This window comes from Salmo trutta, chromosome 13, assembly GCF_901001165.1.
Source record: "Salmo trutta chromosome 13, fSalTru1.1, whole genome shotgun sequence".
In the NCBI taxonomy this organism is placed as follows: Eukaryota; Metazoa; Chordata; class Actinopteri; order Salmoniformes; family Salmonidae; genus Salmo; species Salmo trutta.
The window spans coordinates 36,377,017-36,390,159 of NC_042969.1; the positions used below are offsets into that span (position 1 = coordinate 36,377,017).

At 45.1% G+C, this 13,143-nt stretch overlaps 1 protein-coding gene across 4 annotated transcripts in view; it reads right to left on the minus strand.

Annotated features, from left to right (window-relative positions):
- The window catches only part of LOC115205739 (annexin A6), a 39,045-nt gene that overhangs the window by 10,102 nt on the left and 15,800 nt on the right, over nt 1-13,143 (minus strand). For all 4 annotated transcript variants that reach the window (XR_003880667.1, XM_029772022.1, XM_029772021.1 and 1 more), the window contains exons 13-21: nt 13,070-13,128; nt 9,777-9,855; nt 8,637-8,718; nt 8,383-8,477; nt 8,045-8,158; nt 2,840-2,930; nt 772-851; nt 626-679; nt 450-543 (exon numbers count right to left, since the gene is read on the minus strand). Coding sequence is in view for 3 of the 4 variants with exons in the window: in XM_029772022.1 (XP_029627882.1) it covers nt 450-543; nt 626-679; nt 772-851; nt 2,840-2,930; nt 8,045-8,158; nt 8,383-8,477; nt 8,637-8,718; nt 9,777-9,855; nt 13,070-13,128 (748 nt within the window). In the remaining variant the exon portion in view is untranslated. The remainder of the gene's footprint in view (nt 1-449; nt 544-625; nt 680-771; nt 852-2,839; nt 2,931-8,044; nt 8,159-8,382; nt 8,478-8,636; nt 8,719-9,776; nt 9,856-13,069; nt 13,129-13,143) is intronic.

A 13,143-nucleotide genomic window follows, 5' to 3' on the forward strand; every position in this document is an offset into this window, starting at 1 on the left:
GTCAGTAGAGATAAACAGTGTTTCTCTGGTACCTCCCTGAGATGTGGTCAGTAGAGATAAACAGTTTTTCTCTGGTACCTCTCCTGAGATGTGGTCAGTAGAGATAAACAGTGTTTCTCTGGTACCTCCCTGAGATGTGGTCAGTAGAGATAAACAGTGTTTCTCTGGTACCTCTCCTGAGATGTGGTCAGTAGAGATAAACGGTGTTTCTCTGGTACCTCCCTGAGATGTGGTCAGTAGAGATAAACAGTGTTTCTCTGGTACCTCTCCTGAGATGTGGTCAGTAGAGATAAACAGTGTTTCTCTGGTACCTCCCTGAGATGTGGTCAGTAGAGATAAACAGTGTTTCTCTGGTACCTCCCTGAGATGTGGCCAGTAGAGATAAACAGTGTTTCTCTGGTACCTCCCTGAGATGTGGTCAGTAGAGATAAACAGTGTTTCTCTGGTACCTCTCCTGAGATGTGGGAAGCTCCTGGTACAGAGGATACTCATGAACTTAATCTCCATGTCGTCAGAGTCTTCGTTACAGGCATCGGCCAGTTCCTGAAAAGAGCATCAACAATATTCCACAATGAACCCCATTGAAAATCAAAGAAGCGAGAGTCATGTTGCATGATGTACTCACCTGGGCGTCCACCAATGCTCTGTCCCAGTCGGCTGGACCCTGCTCTCTCGCCCCCTGGGGGGAGGAAGAGCATGACAGGTATTGCTATGTGGAATAGAACTCACTCATTCCTATAGAATTATATGGACTGAGGCAATAAACGTTACCTGCACCAGCGATGTGAGGATCTGACTGAAGCGTCCTGAGGTGTCCGACTGGATCGCTTCCTCCATGCTCTTCTTATAGCCTGCAAGACATCAGACCGAGGTTAACACATGGTTATTATTCATGCATCATAGGTGTTTATAGCTACAATAACTGTTAATGCTTTAGTGTGTTATGGTTTAGTAGCAGCTACTAGAACTGGCTCCCCCTAAAGGCAACAATAGGTACCACAGTTCAAAGAGCAAATCAAATCAAATTGTATTAGTTGTGTACACATATTATGCAGATGTTATCGCAGGTGCAGAGAAATGCTGATGTTTCTAGCTCCAACAGTGCAGTATTACTTAACAATACAACAAAATACACACAAATACCGCAACAAATAAAAATTAAGAAATTAAGAAATATCAGAACGAGCGATGTCAGAGTCCGCAATACAAATATCATGGTAACAATAATTGCTATATGCATAAATAGTACCAGTCAAAAGTTTGGACATACCTACTCATTCAAGGGTTTTTCTTTATTATTACTGTTTTCTACATTGTAGAATAATAGTGAAGACATCAAAACTATGAAATAACAGATATGGAATCATGTAGTAACCAAAAAAAAAAATATTTTATATTTGAGATTCTTCAAAGTAGCCACCCTTTGCCTTGATGACAGCTTTGCACACTTGACATTCTCTCAACCAACTTCATGAGGTTGTCACCTCGAATGCATTTCAATCAACAGGTGTGCCTTGTATAAAATTAAATTGTGGAATATCTTTCCTTCTAAATGCGTTTGTGCCAGTCATCTGTGTTGTGACAAGGTAGGGGTGGTATACAGAAGATAGTCCTATTTGGTAAAAAACCAAGTCCATATTAGGGCAAGAACAGCTCAAATAAGCAAAGAGAAACGACAGTCCATCATTACTTTAAGACAGGAAGGTCAGTCAATACGGAAAAGTGCATCTGCAAATACCATTAAGCACTATGATGAAACTGGCTCTCATGAGGACTGCCACAGGAAAGAAAGACCCAGAGTTACATCTGCTGCAGAGGATAAGTTCATTAGAATTACCAGCCTCAGAAATTGCAGCCCAAATAAATGCTTCACAGAGTTCAAGTAACAGACACATCTCAACATCAAGGAGACTGCGTGAATCAGGCCTTCATGGTCAAATTGCTGCAAAGAAACCACTACTAAAGGACACCAATAATAAGAAGAGACTTGATTGGGCCAAGAAACACAAACAATGGACATTAGAACGATGAAAATCTGTCCTTTGGTCTGATGAGTCCAAATTTGACATTTTTGGTTCCAACCGCCGTTTCTTTGTGAGACGCAGAGTAGGTGAATGGATGATCTCCGCATGTGTGGTTCCCACCGTGAAGCATGGAGGAGGAGGTGTGATATTGTGGGGGTGCTTTGCTGATGACACTGTCTGTGATTTATTTAGAATTCAAGGCACACTTAACCAGCATGGCTACCACAGCATTCTGCAGCGATACACCATAGTAAAAATAAAGAATAACCCTTGAATGAGTATGTGTCCAAACTTTTGACTGGTACTGTATATACACAGTACATATTGTATGTATATACTGGTGTGTATAGACAGTATATGAAAATGTGTACAGCAGTAGTTATATAGGATGAGCCTTGACTAGAATACAATTTATACATATGAAATGAGAAAACAGCATGTAAACATTATTAAAGTGACCAGTGTTCCATGACTATGTACATGGGGCAGCAGCCTCTAAGGTGCAGGGCACAGCAGGGTTACCCATTTCATATGGATATACTGTATTCTAGTCAAGGCTCATCCTATATAACTACTGCTGCCCAGACCAACTTTGGGAAGCCTAAGGGTAGAGTACAGGCTGGTAGCTGGCTAGTATCAGTGACTAAGGTTCAGGGCAGAGTACTGGGTGGAGGCCGGCTAGTAAGGGTACTGGGTGGAGGCCGGCTAGTAACAGTAACTAAAGTTCAAGGCAGGGTACTGGGCAGAGGCAACAACTCCAGCTTATAACACAGACTATTATTATAATTTTGTATAAAGTGCGCTGTAGGCCTCACCATCCTGGTAGGCAGCGTTCATGGCGTGGATCTCCTCGTTGCTCCTGGTTACCAGGATCTCAATCAGAGCGTGTTCATCTGTCCCCGCCCCCTGGAAAAATATTGACACATTTTGTGTGACTCCCGGAATAGGAAAGGGGTGTTGTAATTCTGGTTTGTTTGAGCAGCCGAACATCAAATCCATTGCATGTCTTCTAAATGCTGAGATTTATCTTTTAGAATCTTTGGATTTAGTCAACATGGAAACGCCTACCTTGCTCAACACTGTCTCTCTCTCTCTCACACACTCTCACACTCTCACACTGTGCTGTCAGAACACTTTTGATTCATAGTTCATCATATCTGCCTCACACATAAATCCACCCACTGGAGAAAGAACCTGTGGGCGGTCCTTTGTCTGTGAAACATACTAAATATGTATCACACAGAACAGAAGATGTTATCTCATACTAAGACTTGTCTACTAGATATGTATCATACTGAGAGATCCACCACCTTCACAAACATTCAGTGTGTAAATACATTTCTAAATATTACAGTGCATTCGGAAACCACGTTATAGTTTTTTCCTTCAGCAATCTACATACAATACCCAATATTGGCAAAGTAAAAACATTCTAGTGATGGTGCCGGAGGGGAAGGCTGCCGTCTTATAGGCAATACATTTTTTCGCGTTGTTCGTAACTTGTTTTGTACATAATGTTGCTGCTACCATCTCTTATGACCGAAAAGAGCTTCTGGACATCAGAACTGCGATTGCTTACCTCAAACTGGACAAAGAGTTATTCTTCAATGAGTCGGACGGGAGAGATATAATACAGACACCCGACCTGGCCCAGATCCCAGTGATTCGCTGGAGAAGGAAACGGAGACTTCGCGGAAAGAGATCAGGGTGCCTTGTGAGCATCATGTGACGAGTGGCTAATCTGCCCTTGCCTTCCGTCCTGCTAGCTAACGTTCAATTGCTGGAAATAAAATGGGACGAACTGAAAGCACGTTTATTCTACCAAATCAACATTAAAAACTATATCTTACGTTTCACCGAGTCGTGGCTGAATGACGACATTAAGAACATACAGCTACATACCATACACTCTATCGGCAGGATAGAACAGCAGCCTCTGGTAAGGCACGGGGCGGGGGCCTATGCATTTATGTAAACAACAGCTGGTGCATGATATCTAAGGAAGTCCCAAGGTTTTGGTCGCCTGAGGTAGAGTATCTCATGATAAGCTGCAGACCACACTATCTACCTAGAAAGTTTTCATCTGTATTTTTCGTAGCTGTCTACATACCACCACAGACCAATGCTGGCACTAAAACCGCGCTGAATGAGCTGCATGCCGCCATAAGCAAACAGGAAAATGCTCATCCAGAGGCGGCGCTCCGAGTGGCCGGGGACTTTAATGCAGGGAAACTTAAATCAGTTTTACCTCATTTCTATCAGCATGTTAAATGTGCAACCAGATGGAGAAACATTCTAGACCACCTTTCCTCCACACACAGAAACACGTACAAAGCTCTCCCTCACCCTGCATTTGTCAAATCTGAACATAATTCTATCCTCCTGATTCCTGCTTACAAGCAAAAATTAAAGCTGGAAGCACCAGTGACTTGGTCTATAAAAAAGTGGTCAGATGAAGCAGATGCTAAACTACAGAACTGGTTTGCTAGCACAGACTGGAATATGTTCCAGGATTCTTCCGATGGCAGTGAGGAGTACACCACATTAGTCACTGGCTTCATCAATAAGTGCATCGAGGAAGTTGTCCCCACAGTGACTGTACATACATACCCCAACCAGCATCCATGGATTACAGGCAACATCCGCACTGAGCTAAAGGGTAGAGCTGCAGCTTACAAGGAGCGGGACTCTAACCCGGAAGCTTATAAGAAATCCCGCTATGCCTTCCGACGAACCATCAAACAGGCAAAGCGTCAATACAGGATTAAGATCGAATCGTACTACACCGGCTCTGACGCTCGTCAGATGTGGCAGGGCCACAGTAACACTGAAACATGCATGAGAGGATCAGATGTTCCGGACGACTGTGTGATCACGCCCTCCGCAACCGATGTGAGTAAGACCTTTAAACAGGTCAACATTCACAAGGCTGCAGGGCCAGACGGATAACCAGGACGTGTACTCTGAGCATGCGCTGACCAACTGGCAAGTGTCTTCACTGACATTTGTAACCTCTCCCTGTCGAAGTCTGTAATACCAACATGTTTCAAGCAGACCACGATAATCCCTGTGCCCAAGAACACTAAGGTAACCTGCCTAAATGACTAGCGACCTGTAGCACTCACGTCTGTAGCCATGAAGTCTTTTGAAAGGCTGGTCATGGCTCACATCAACACCATTATACCAGAAACCCTAGACCCACTCTAATTTGCAAACCGCACCAATAGATCCACAGATGATGCAATCTCTATTGCACTCCACACTGCCCTTTCACACCGGGACAAAAGGATCACCAATGTGAGAATGCTATTCATTGACTACAGCTCAGCGTTCATCACCGTAGTGCCCTCAAAGCTCATCACTAAGCTAAGGACCCTGGGACTAAACACCTCCCTCTGCAAATGGATCCTGGACTTCCAGACGGGCCACCCCCAGGTGGTAAGGGTAGGTAACAACACATCCGACACGTCAACTCAGGGGCCTCTCAGGGGTGCGTGCTCAGTCCCCTCCTGTACTCCCTGTTCACTCCAAAACCATCATTAAGTTTGCTGATGGCACAACAGTGGTAGGCCTGATCACCGAAAACGATGAGACAGCCTATAGGGAAGAGGTCAGAGACCTGATCGTGTGGTGCAAGGACAACAACCTCTCCCTCAACGTGATCAAGACAAAGGAGATGATTGTGGACTACAGGAAAAGGAGGACCGAGCACGCCCCCATTCTCATCGATGGGGCTGTAGTGGAGCAGGTTGAGAGCTTCAAGTTCCTTGGCGTCCACATCACCAACAAACTAACATGGTCCAAGCACACCAAGACAGTCGTGAAGAGGGCACGACAAAACCTATTCCCCTTCAGGAGACTGAAAAGATTTGGCATGGGTCCTCAGATCCTCAAAAGGTTCTACAGCTGCACCCTTGAGAGCATCCTGACTGGTTGCATCACTGCCTGGTATGGCAACTGCTCGGCCTCCGACTGCAAGGCACTACAGACCCAGTACATCACCTGGGCCAAGCTTCCTGCCATCCAGGACCTCTATACCAGGTGGTGTCAGAGGAAGGCCCTAAAAATGGTCAAAGACTCCAGCCACCCTAGTCATAGACTGCTCTCTCTGCTACCGCGTGGTTCCCGGAGCACCAAGTCTAGGTCCAAGAGGCTCCTAAATATCTTCTACCCCAAAGACTCTTGAACATCTAGTCAAATGGCTACCCAGACCATTTGCATTGCCCCCCCTGCCCTGGAAGGCTGCTGCTACTGTCCGTTATTATCTATCCATAGTCACTTTAATAACTCTACCTACATGTATATATTACCTCAATTACCTCGACACCGGGGGCCCCCGCACATTGATTCTGTACCGGTACCCCCTGTATGTAGACCTGCTATTGTTATTTATTCCTGCCCTTTAATTATTTGTTATTCTAATTCAAATTTTTGGGGGGTATTTTCTTAAAACTGCATTGTTGGTTAAGGGCGTGTAAGTAAGCATTTCACTGTAAGGTCTAAACCTGTTGTATTCGGCGTATGTGACAAATACGATTTGATTTGATTCTTTGAAATGTTTGTAAAAAACTGAAATACCGTTTTTACATAAGTATTCAGACCCTTTGCTATGAGACTTGAAATTGAGCTCAGGTGCATCCTACTTCCATTGATCATCCTTGAGATGTTTCTACAACTTGATTGGAGTGCACCTGTGGTAAATTCAATTGATTGGATATGATTTGGAAAGGCACACACCTGTCTAAATAAGGTCTCACAGTTGACAGTGCATGTCAGAGCAAAAACCAAGCCATAAGGTCGAAGGAATTGTCCATAGAGCTCCGAGACAGGATTGTGTTGAGGCACAGATCTCGGGAAGGATACCAAAAAATGTCTGCAGCATTGAGGGTGCCCAAGAACACAGTGGCCTCCATCATTCTTAAATGGAAGAAGTTTGGAACCACCAAGACTCTTCCTAGAGCTGGCCGCCCGGCCAAACTGAGCTGGCTGCCCGGCCAAACTTGGTCAGGGAGGTGACCAAGAACCCGATGGTCACTCTAACAGAGCTGCAGAGTTCCTCTGTGGAGATGGGAGAACCTTCAAGAAGGACATCCATCTCTGCAGCACTCCACCAATCAGGCCTTTATGGTAGAGTGGCTAGATGGAAGTCACTCCTCAGTAAAAGGCACATGACAGTCCACTTGGAGTTTGCCAAAAGGCGCCTAAAGACTTTCAGACAATGAAAAACAAGATTCTCTGGTCTGATGAAACCAAGATTGAATTATTTGGCCTGAATTCCAAGTGTCACGTCTGGAGGAAACCTGCCACCATCCCTGCGGTGAAGCATGGTGGTGGTAGCATCATGCTGTGGGGATGTTTTTCATTGGCAGGGACTGGGAGACTAGTCCTGACCGAGGGAAAGATGAACGATGCAAAGTACAGAGAGATTCTTGATGAAAACCTGCTCCAGAGCGCTCAGGACCTCAGACTGGGGAGATGGTTCATCTTCCAACCTGACAACGACCCTAAGCACACAGCCAAGACAACGCAGGTGTGGCTTTGGGACAAGTCTCTGAATGTCCTTGAGTAGCCCACTCGATCTAACATCTCTGGAGAGATCAGAAAATAGCTTTGCAGTGTTGCTCCCCATCCAACCTGACAGAGCTTGAGAGGATCTGCAGAGAAGAATGGGAGAAATTCCCCAAATACAGGTGTGCCAAGCTTGTACCGTCATACTCCAAGAAGACTCAAGGCTGTAATCGCTGCCAAAGTTGCTTCAACAAAGTACTGAGTAAATGGTTTGAATACTTACGTAAATGTGATATTTCAGTTGTTTTTTTAAATATACATTTGCAAACATTTCTAAAAATATGTTTTTGCTTTATTATTATGGGGTATTGTGTGTAGATTGATGAGGGAGAAAAAAAGTAATTTCATCAATTTTAGAATAAGGCTATAACATAACAAAATGTGGAAAAAGTCAACGTGTCTGAATCCTTTACGAATCCGCTGTAGATATACTGACCACCACCTTCTCCTACCTCCATCGCTTTCCTCATCATTTTGGCGTCAAACTCAGCAGGCGTCAGCATCAGGCCGATAATCAGCCTCTCCAGGTTCTTAGAGAGTTCAGACTTCAGATCCTTCATCAGGTCCTATAGGAGAGGTCATAGTTAACACACAGAACAGATGACCATCTGATCTTGTGTTCATCTGTAGCCCATATGTGGAACTACTGGCACAAAATGGCTGCTGTGCATCACCCACTCACTGGAATGATGTCATCACATTCCAGCAAACACATTGAGTTTTGGATGCGGTGGGTTTCACATTACAATGTAAAGCGCTACTATGTGAGTGTTGGGGATGTCTGTCTTACCCTGCCGAGGATGGACTTAAAGGCCTGTCTGATCTCCTGTCTCTGCTCGTTGCTTCTGTTAGCCACAATGTCAATGATGACGTCTTCATCTGTGCCTGAAGACATGACAGGATCAATGGTTATAAATACCTGTTTTATCAAACACTTCCATATATTTCTTTCATACAATATCATATGATGTATGAACCAGTTACAACAATGTCATAAACACAGTTAGAGTGAAGGCGATGTGTTTTCCATGGGAGGCAATGTACCAAAGCCTTTCATGGCTTTCCTCAGGTTCTGAGCATCATCAGCCGGGTCAAAATCACTGGCAGGACGGATGGTTGGTCTGAGCTGAAGAAGAGAGGATGAGAGGGGGCAGGGGACAAATCAGATATAGTTAACACACACACACACACAGTAAAGGCAAAGCCGTTATTGCATAATCCTCCTTCTGAAATGTCAACACACTCAGAGAAGCAAACATGCACAGGTCAACACGAGTTGAGGGGCCACAGCAAGGGAAGATATGGTAGGGTTATCAGCACGGGTTGAGGGGCCACAGCAAGGGAAGAGACGGTAGGGTTATCAGCACGGGTTGAGGGGCCACAGCAAGGGAAGAGACGGTAGAGTTATCAGCACGGGTTAAGGGGCCACAGCAAGGGAAGAGACGGTAGAGTTATCAGCACGGGTTGAGGGGCCACAGCAAGGGAAGAGACGGTAGAGTTATCAGCACGGGTTGAGGGGCCACAGCAAGGGAAGAGACGGTAGAGTTATCAGCACGGGTTGAGGGGCCACAGCAAGGGAAGAGACGGTAGAGTTATCAGCACGGGTTGAGGGGCCACAGCAAGGGAAGAGACGGTAGAGTTATCAGCACGGGTTGAGGGGCCACAGCAAGGGAAGAGACGGTAGAGTTATCAGCACGGGTTGAGGGGCCACAGCAAGGGAAGAGACGGTAGAGTTATCAGCACGGGTTGAGGGGCCACAGCAAGGGAAGAGACGGTAGAGTTATCAGCACGGGTTGAGGGGCCACAGCAAGGGAAGAGACGGTAGAGTTATCAGCACGGGTTGAGGGGCCACAGCAAGGGAAGAGACGGTAGAGTTATCAGCACGGGTTGAGGGGCCACAGCAAGGGAAGAGATCATTGTAAAGGTATTGAGATGCATGGCAGAGCCAGAACAAACATGCAATCTATACTATGTGCAACTCTGAAATGACACCCTACATAGTGTACTATTTTTTAGGGCCAAAATGCCACAAAGGCTGTGTCCCAAATGTAACCCTATACAGTGAGCTACTTTTGACCAGAGTCCACTAGTGCACTAAATAGGGCCATTTGGGACACATGTTGAATGGGAGAATAGGGTGCCATTTGGGATGTGTGGGCAGAGGGCAGAGGGCACGGGCCAAACCTGGACTTTTGTCATGGCGCTTGTTTCCCACATCTTGTAGGCTAGCTGAGCAGCCTCTGGGAAGAACTCTCCTGCAAGGCTGCAATGACCAATTATAGACTAATGAGACAAGGAGTATGGAACAGACTGAATCATAAAAACAGACAGTGGCTTATAAGCCAATCTGGGCTGGGCATCCTGAAGATGCAAGACACTTTAATAAGAAAATGTATCTAATCAAATCTAATCATGACTCAACTCAACACCCCCCCCACAACAAAACCACAGAGCTAACCCTGACCCCCCCCACAACAAAACCACAGAGCTAACCCTGACCCCCCCACAACAAAACCACAGAGCTAACCCTGACCCCCCCACAACAAAACCACAGAGCTAACCCTGACCCCCCCACAACAAAACCACAGAGCTAACCCTGACCCCCCCACAACAAAACCACAGAGCTAACCCTGACCCCCCCCACAACAAAACCACAGAGCTAACCCTGACCCCCCCACAACAAAACCAGAGCTAACCCTGACCCCCCACAACAAAACCACAGATCTAACCCTGACCCCCCCAACAATAAAACCACAGATCTAACCCTGACCCCCCCAACAATAAAACCACAGATCTAACCCTGACCCCCCATCAACAAAACCACAGAGCTAACCCTGACCCCCCCTACAACAAAACCACAGATCTAACCCTGACCCCCCACAACAAAACCACAGATCTAACCCTGACCCCCCCTACAACAAAACCACAGATCTAACCCTGACCCCCACCCCAACAAAACCACAGATCTAACCCTGACCCCCCCTCAACAACAAAACCAGAGCTAACCGTGACCCCCCCAACAACAAACCCAGAGCTAACCCTGACCCCCCCAACAACAAAACCAGAGCTAACCCTGACTCCCCTACAACAAAACCACAGAACTAACCCTGACTCCCCTACAACAAAACCACAGAACTAACCCTGACCCCCCCAACAACAAAACCACAGAACTAACCCTGACCCCCCCAACAACAAAACCACAGAACTAACCCTGACCCCCCCCAACAACAAAACCACAGGTCTAACCCTGACCCCCCCAACAACAAAACCACAGAACTAACCCTGACTCTCCTACAACAAAACCACAGAACTAACCCTGACTCCCCTACAACAAAACCACAGAACTAACCCTGACTCCCCTACAACAAAACCACAGAACTAACCCTGACTCCCCTACAACAAAGCCACAGAGCTTATATATATATATACTCAGTTTTTTCACCACAAAACCTGTTACGTGAACTGAACTCTAGTTTTATTAACTATTGCTTTAGAATGTAATTTTCTAAAGAAACATTGAATACTCAATTCATAGTGTAAAAGCATGTGAGCTGGGTTGTACTCTTTCTGGATATTTCCTGGTGTTTTGTGGTGAAAAAACTGAGTGGGTCAAGCATAACACGTCAACCCTGTTACCCATAAATAGGAAGGAAATGGGGAATACCGTATTCAGTTGCACAATGCATTCAAACCAAATGTGTCTTCCGCATTTTCCTCTGACTCAAGAGAGGAGCAGGGGGCTGCCTTAAAAATCGACGTCCACGTCATCGTTACCCGAATATAAATATTTTAGCAAAATAAATACATGTGTGAAGCTTGCATTGCCACTCCCTGTTGCACACAACAGTTAGCTTCCATTTCCCCTGTCACAATGGGGTTTATAGCTGTTTTAACCCCGTAAAGTTGATTAACGCACGGGTATGTCAATTTAAGTTAAATAACCAAAAAATCTCCATCAAAATCCTTCAGTTTAAACTAGAGATATCATTGGATGGGTCTCAATCCACCTCTTCCACCTCTGTCGCACTTCCGCATCTGCGGTGGAAGGTGGCAGAGCTAGAGCGGTGTTTGTCATACCATGAGACATACCGAAAATTGGTCTTGTCGCGTAATCGTCTGCAGCGTCCGAACGGTTTGAACTACAAACTTTTGTGACCACTCTATGGAAAGATGAGCCTCTCACAATGGTGTTTTCTGTTTTGCTCTACAACCCCCACAAGTGTCAGGAGACATTGGGTTCTTGGTCACCTCCCTGACCAAGGCCCTTCTCCCCTGATTGCTCAGTTTGGCCAGGCGACCAGCTCTAGGAAGAGTCTTGGTGGTTCCAAACTTCTTCCATTTAAGAATGATGGTGGCCACTGTGTTCTTGGGGACCTTCAATGCGGCAGAAATGTTTTGGTACCCTTCCCCTGATCTGTGCCTCGACACAATCCTGTCTCGGAGCTCTACGGACAATTCCTTCGAACTCATAGCTTGGTTTTTTGCTCTGACGTGCACTATTAACTGTTGGACCTTATATAGACAGGTGTGTGCCTTTCCAAATCATGTCCAATCAATTGAATTTACCACATGTGGACTCAAATCAAGTTGTAAAAACATCTTAAGGATGTTCAATGGAAACAGGATGGACCTGAGCTCCATTTTGAGTCTCATAGCAAAGGATCTGAATACCTATGTAAATAAGGTATTTCTAAAAACCTGTTTTTACTTTGTCATTATGGGGTATTTTGATGTCATTATGGGGTATTGTGATGTCATTATGGGGTATTGTGATGTCATTATGGGGTATTGTGTGTAGATTGATGAGGAAAAAATATAATTTAATCCATTTTAGAATAAGGCTGTAACGTAACAACATTTTGAAAAAGGGAAGGGGTCTGAATACTTTTCGAATGCACTGTATCTCCTAGATATAGCATAGACACTTCAGAACCCTGTTTTTATGATTTATTTTCTGACTGTCCTTTTTGACATTTATGAATGTGTAATTCAATGCGTTTCTATCGGCTTTAGTTGTAAAGGCCAAAATTGTTATTTTATCAAATACCTCTTTTTTGTATGTTGATACCTAAAGGGGTCATACAATTCAAAATCAAATAGCAAAATTATCCACAGTATGACCATCTTAGTATGACCACAATATCGATAGCATGACCACAATTCCTTATGTCAGCTTAGCACTCCCCCACCCCTTACACTATAAGCAGACCCTGTTCTAACCCTTCAGGCTTGCCTGTTGAGAGTTATATATGAACAGTATTTCTCCTCTGACTCTTGAACTATGACCACATTTCATTCTAAATTCTCTAACTTTTTAGGGAAGCTTTGGGCTTCAGCTCCTTGGCTTAATGTTTTCTCAGAAAAAGGCATTGTCGAATCTGCCAACTGTGGATAAATTGAGATGGTGCAATGTCACCCCCAAGCGGTGAAAATGTACTACTAGTTACTGCTCCATCAATCAGCAGTAACTAACTTACTCATCATCTCCTCCACACAGGGCCAGCAGAGTCCTCTTGTAATCTCCTGATGTGTCTTCCTGATGGGTAGAAGA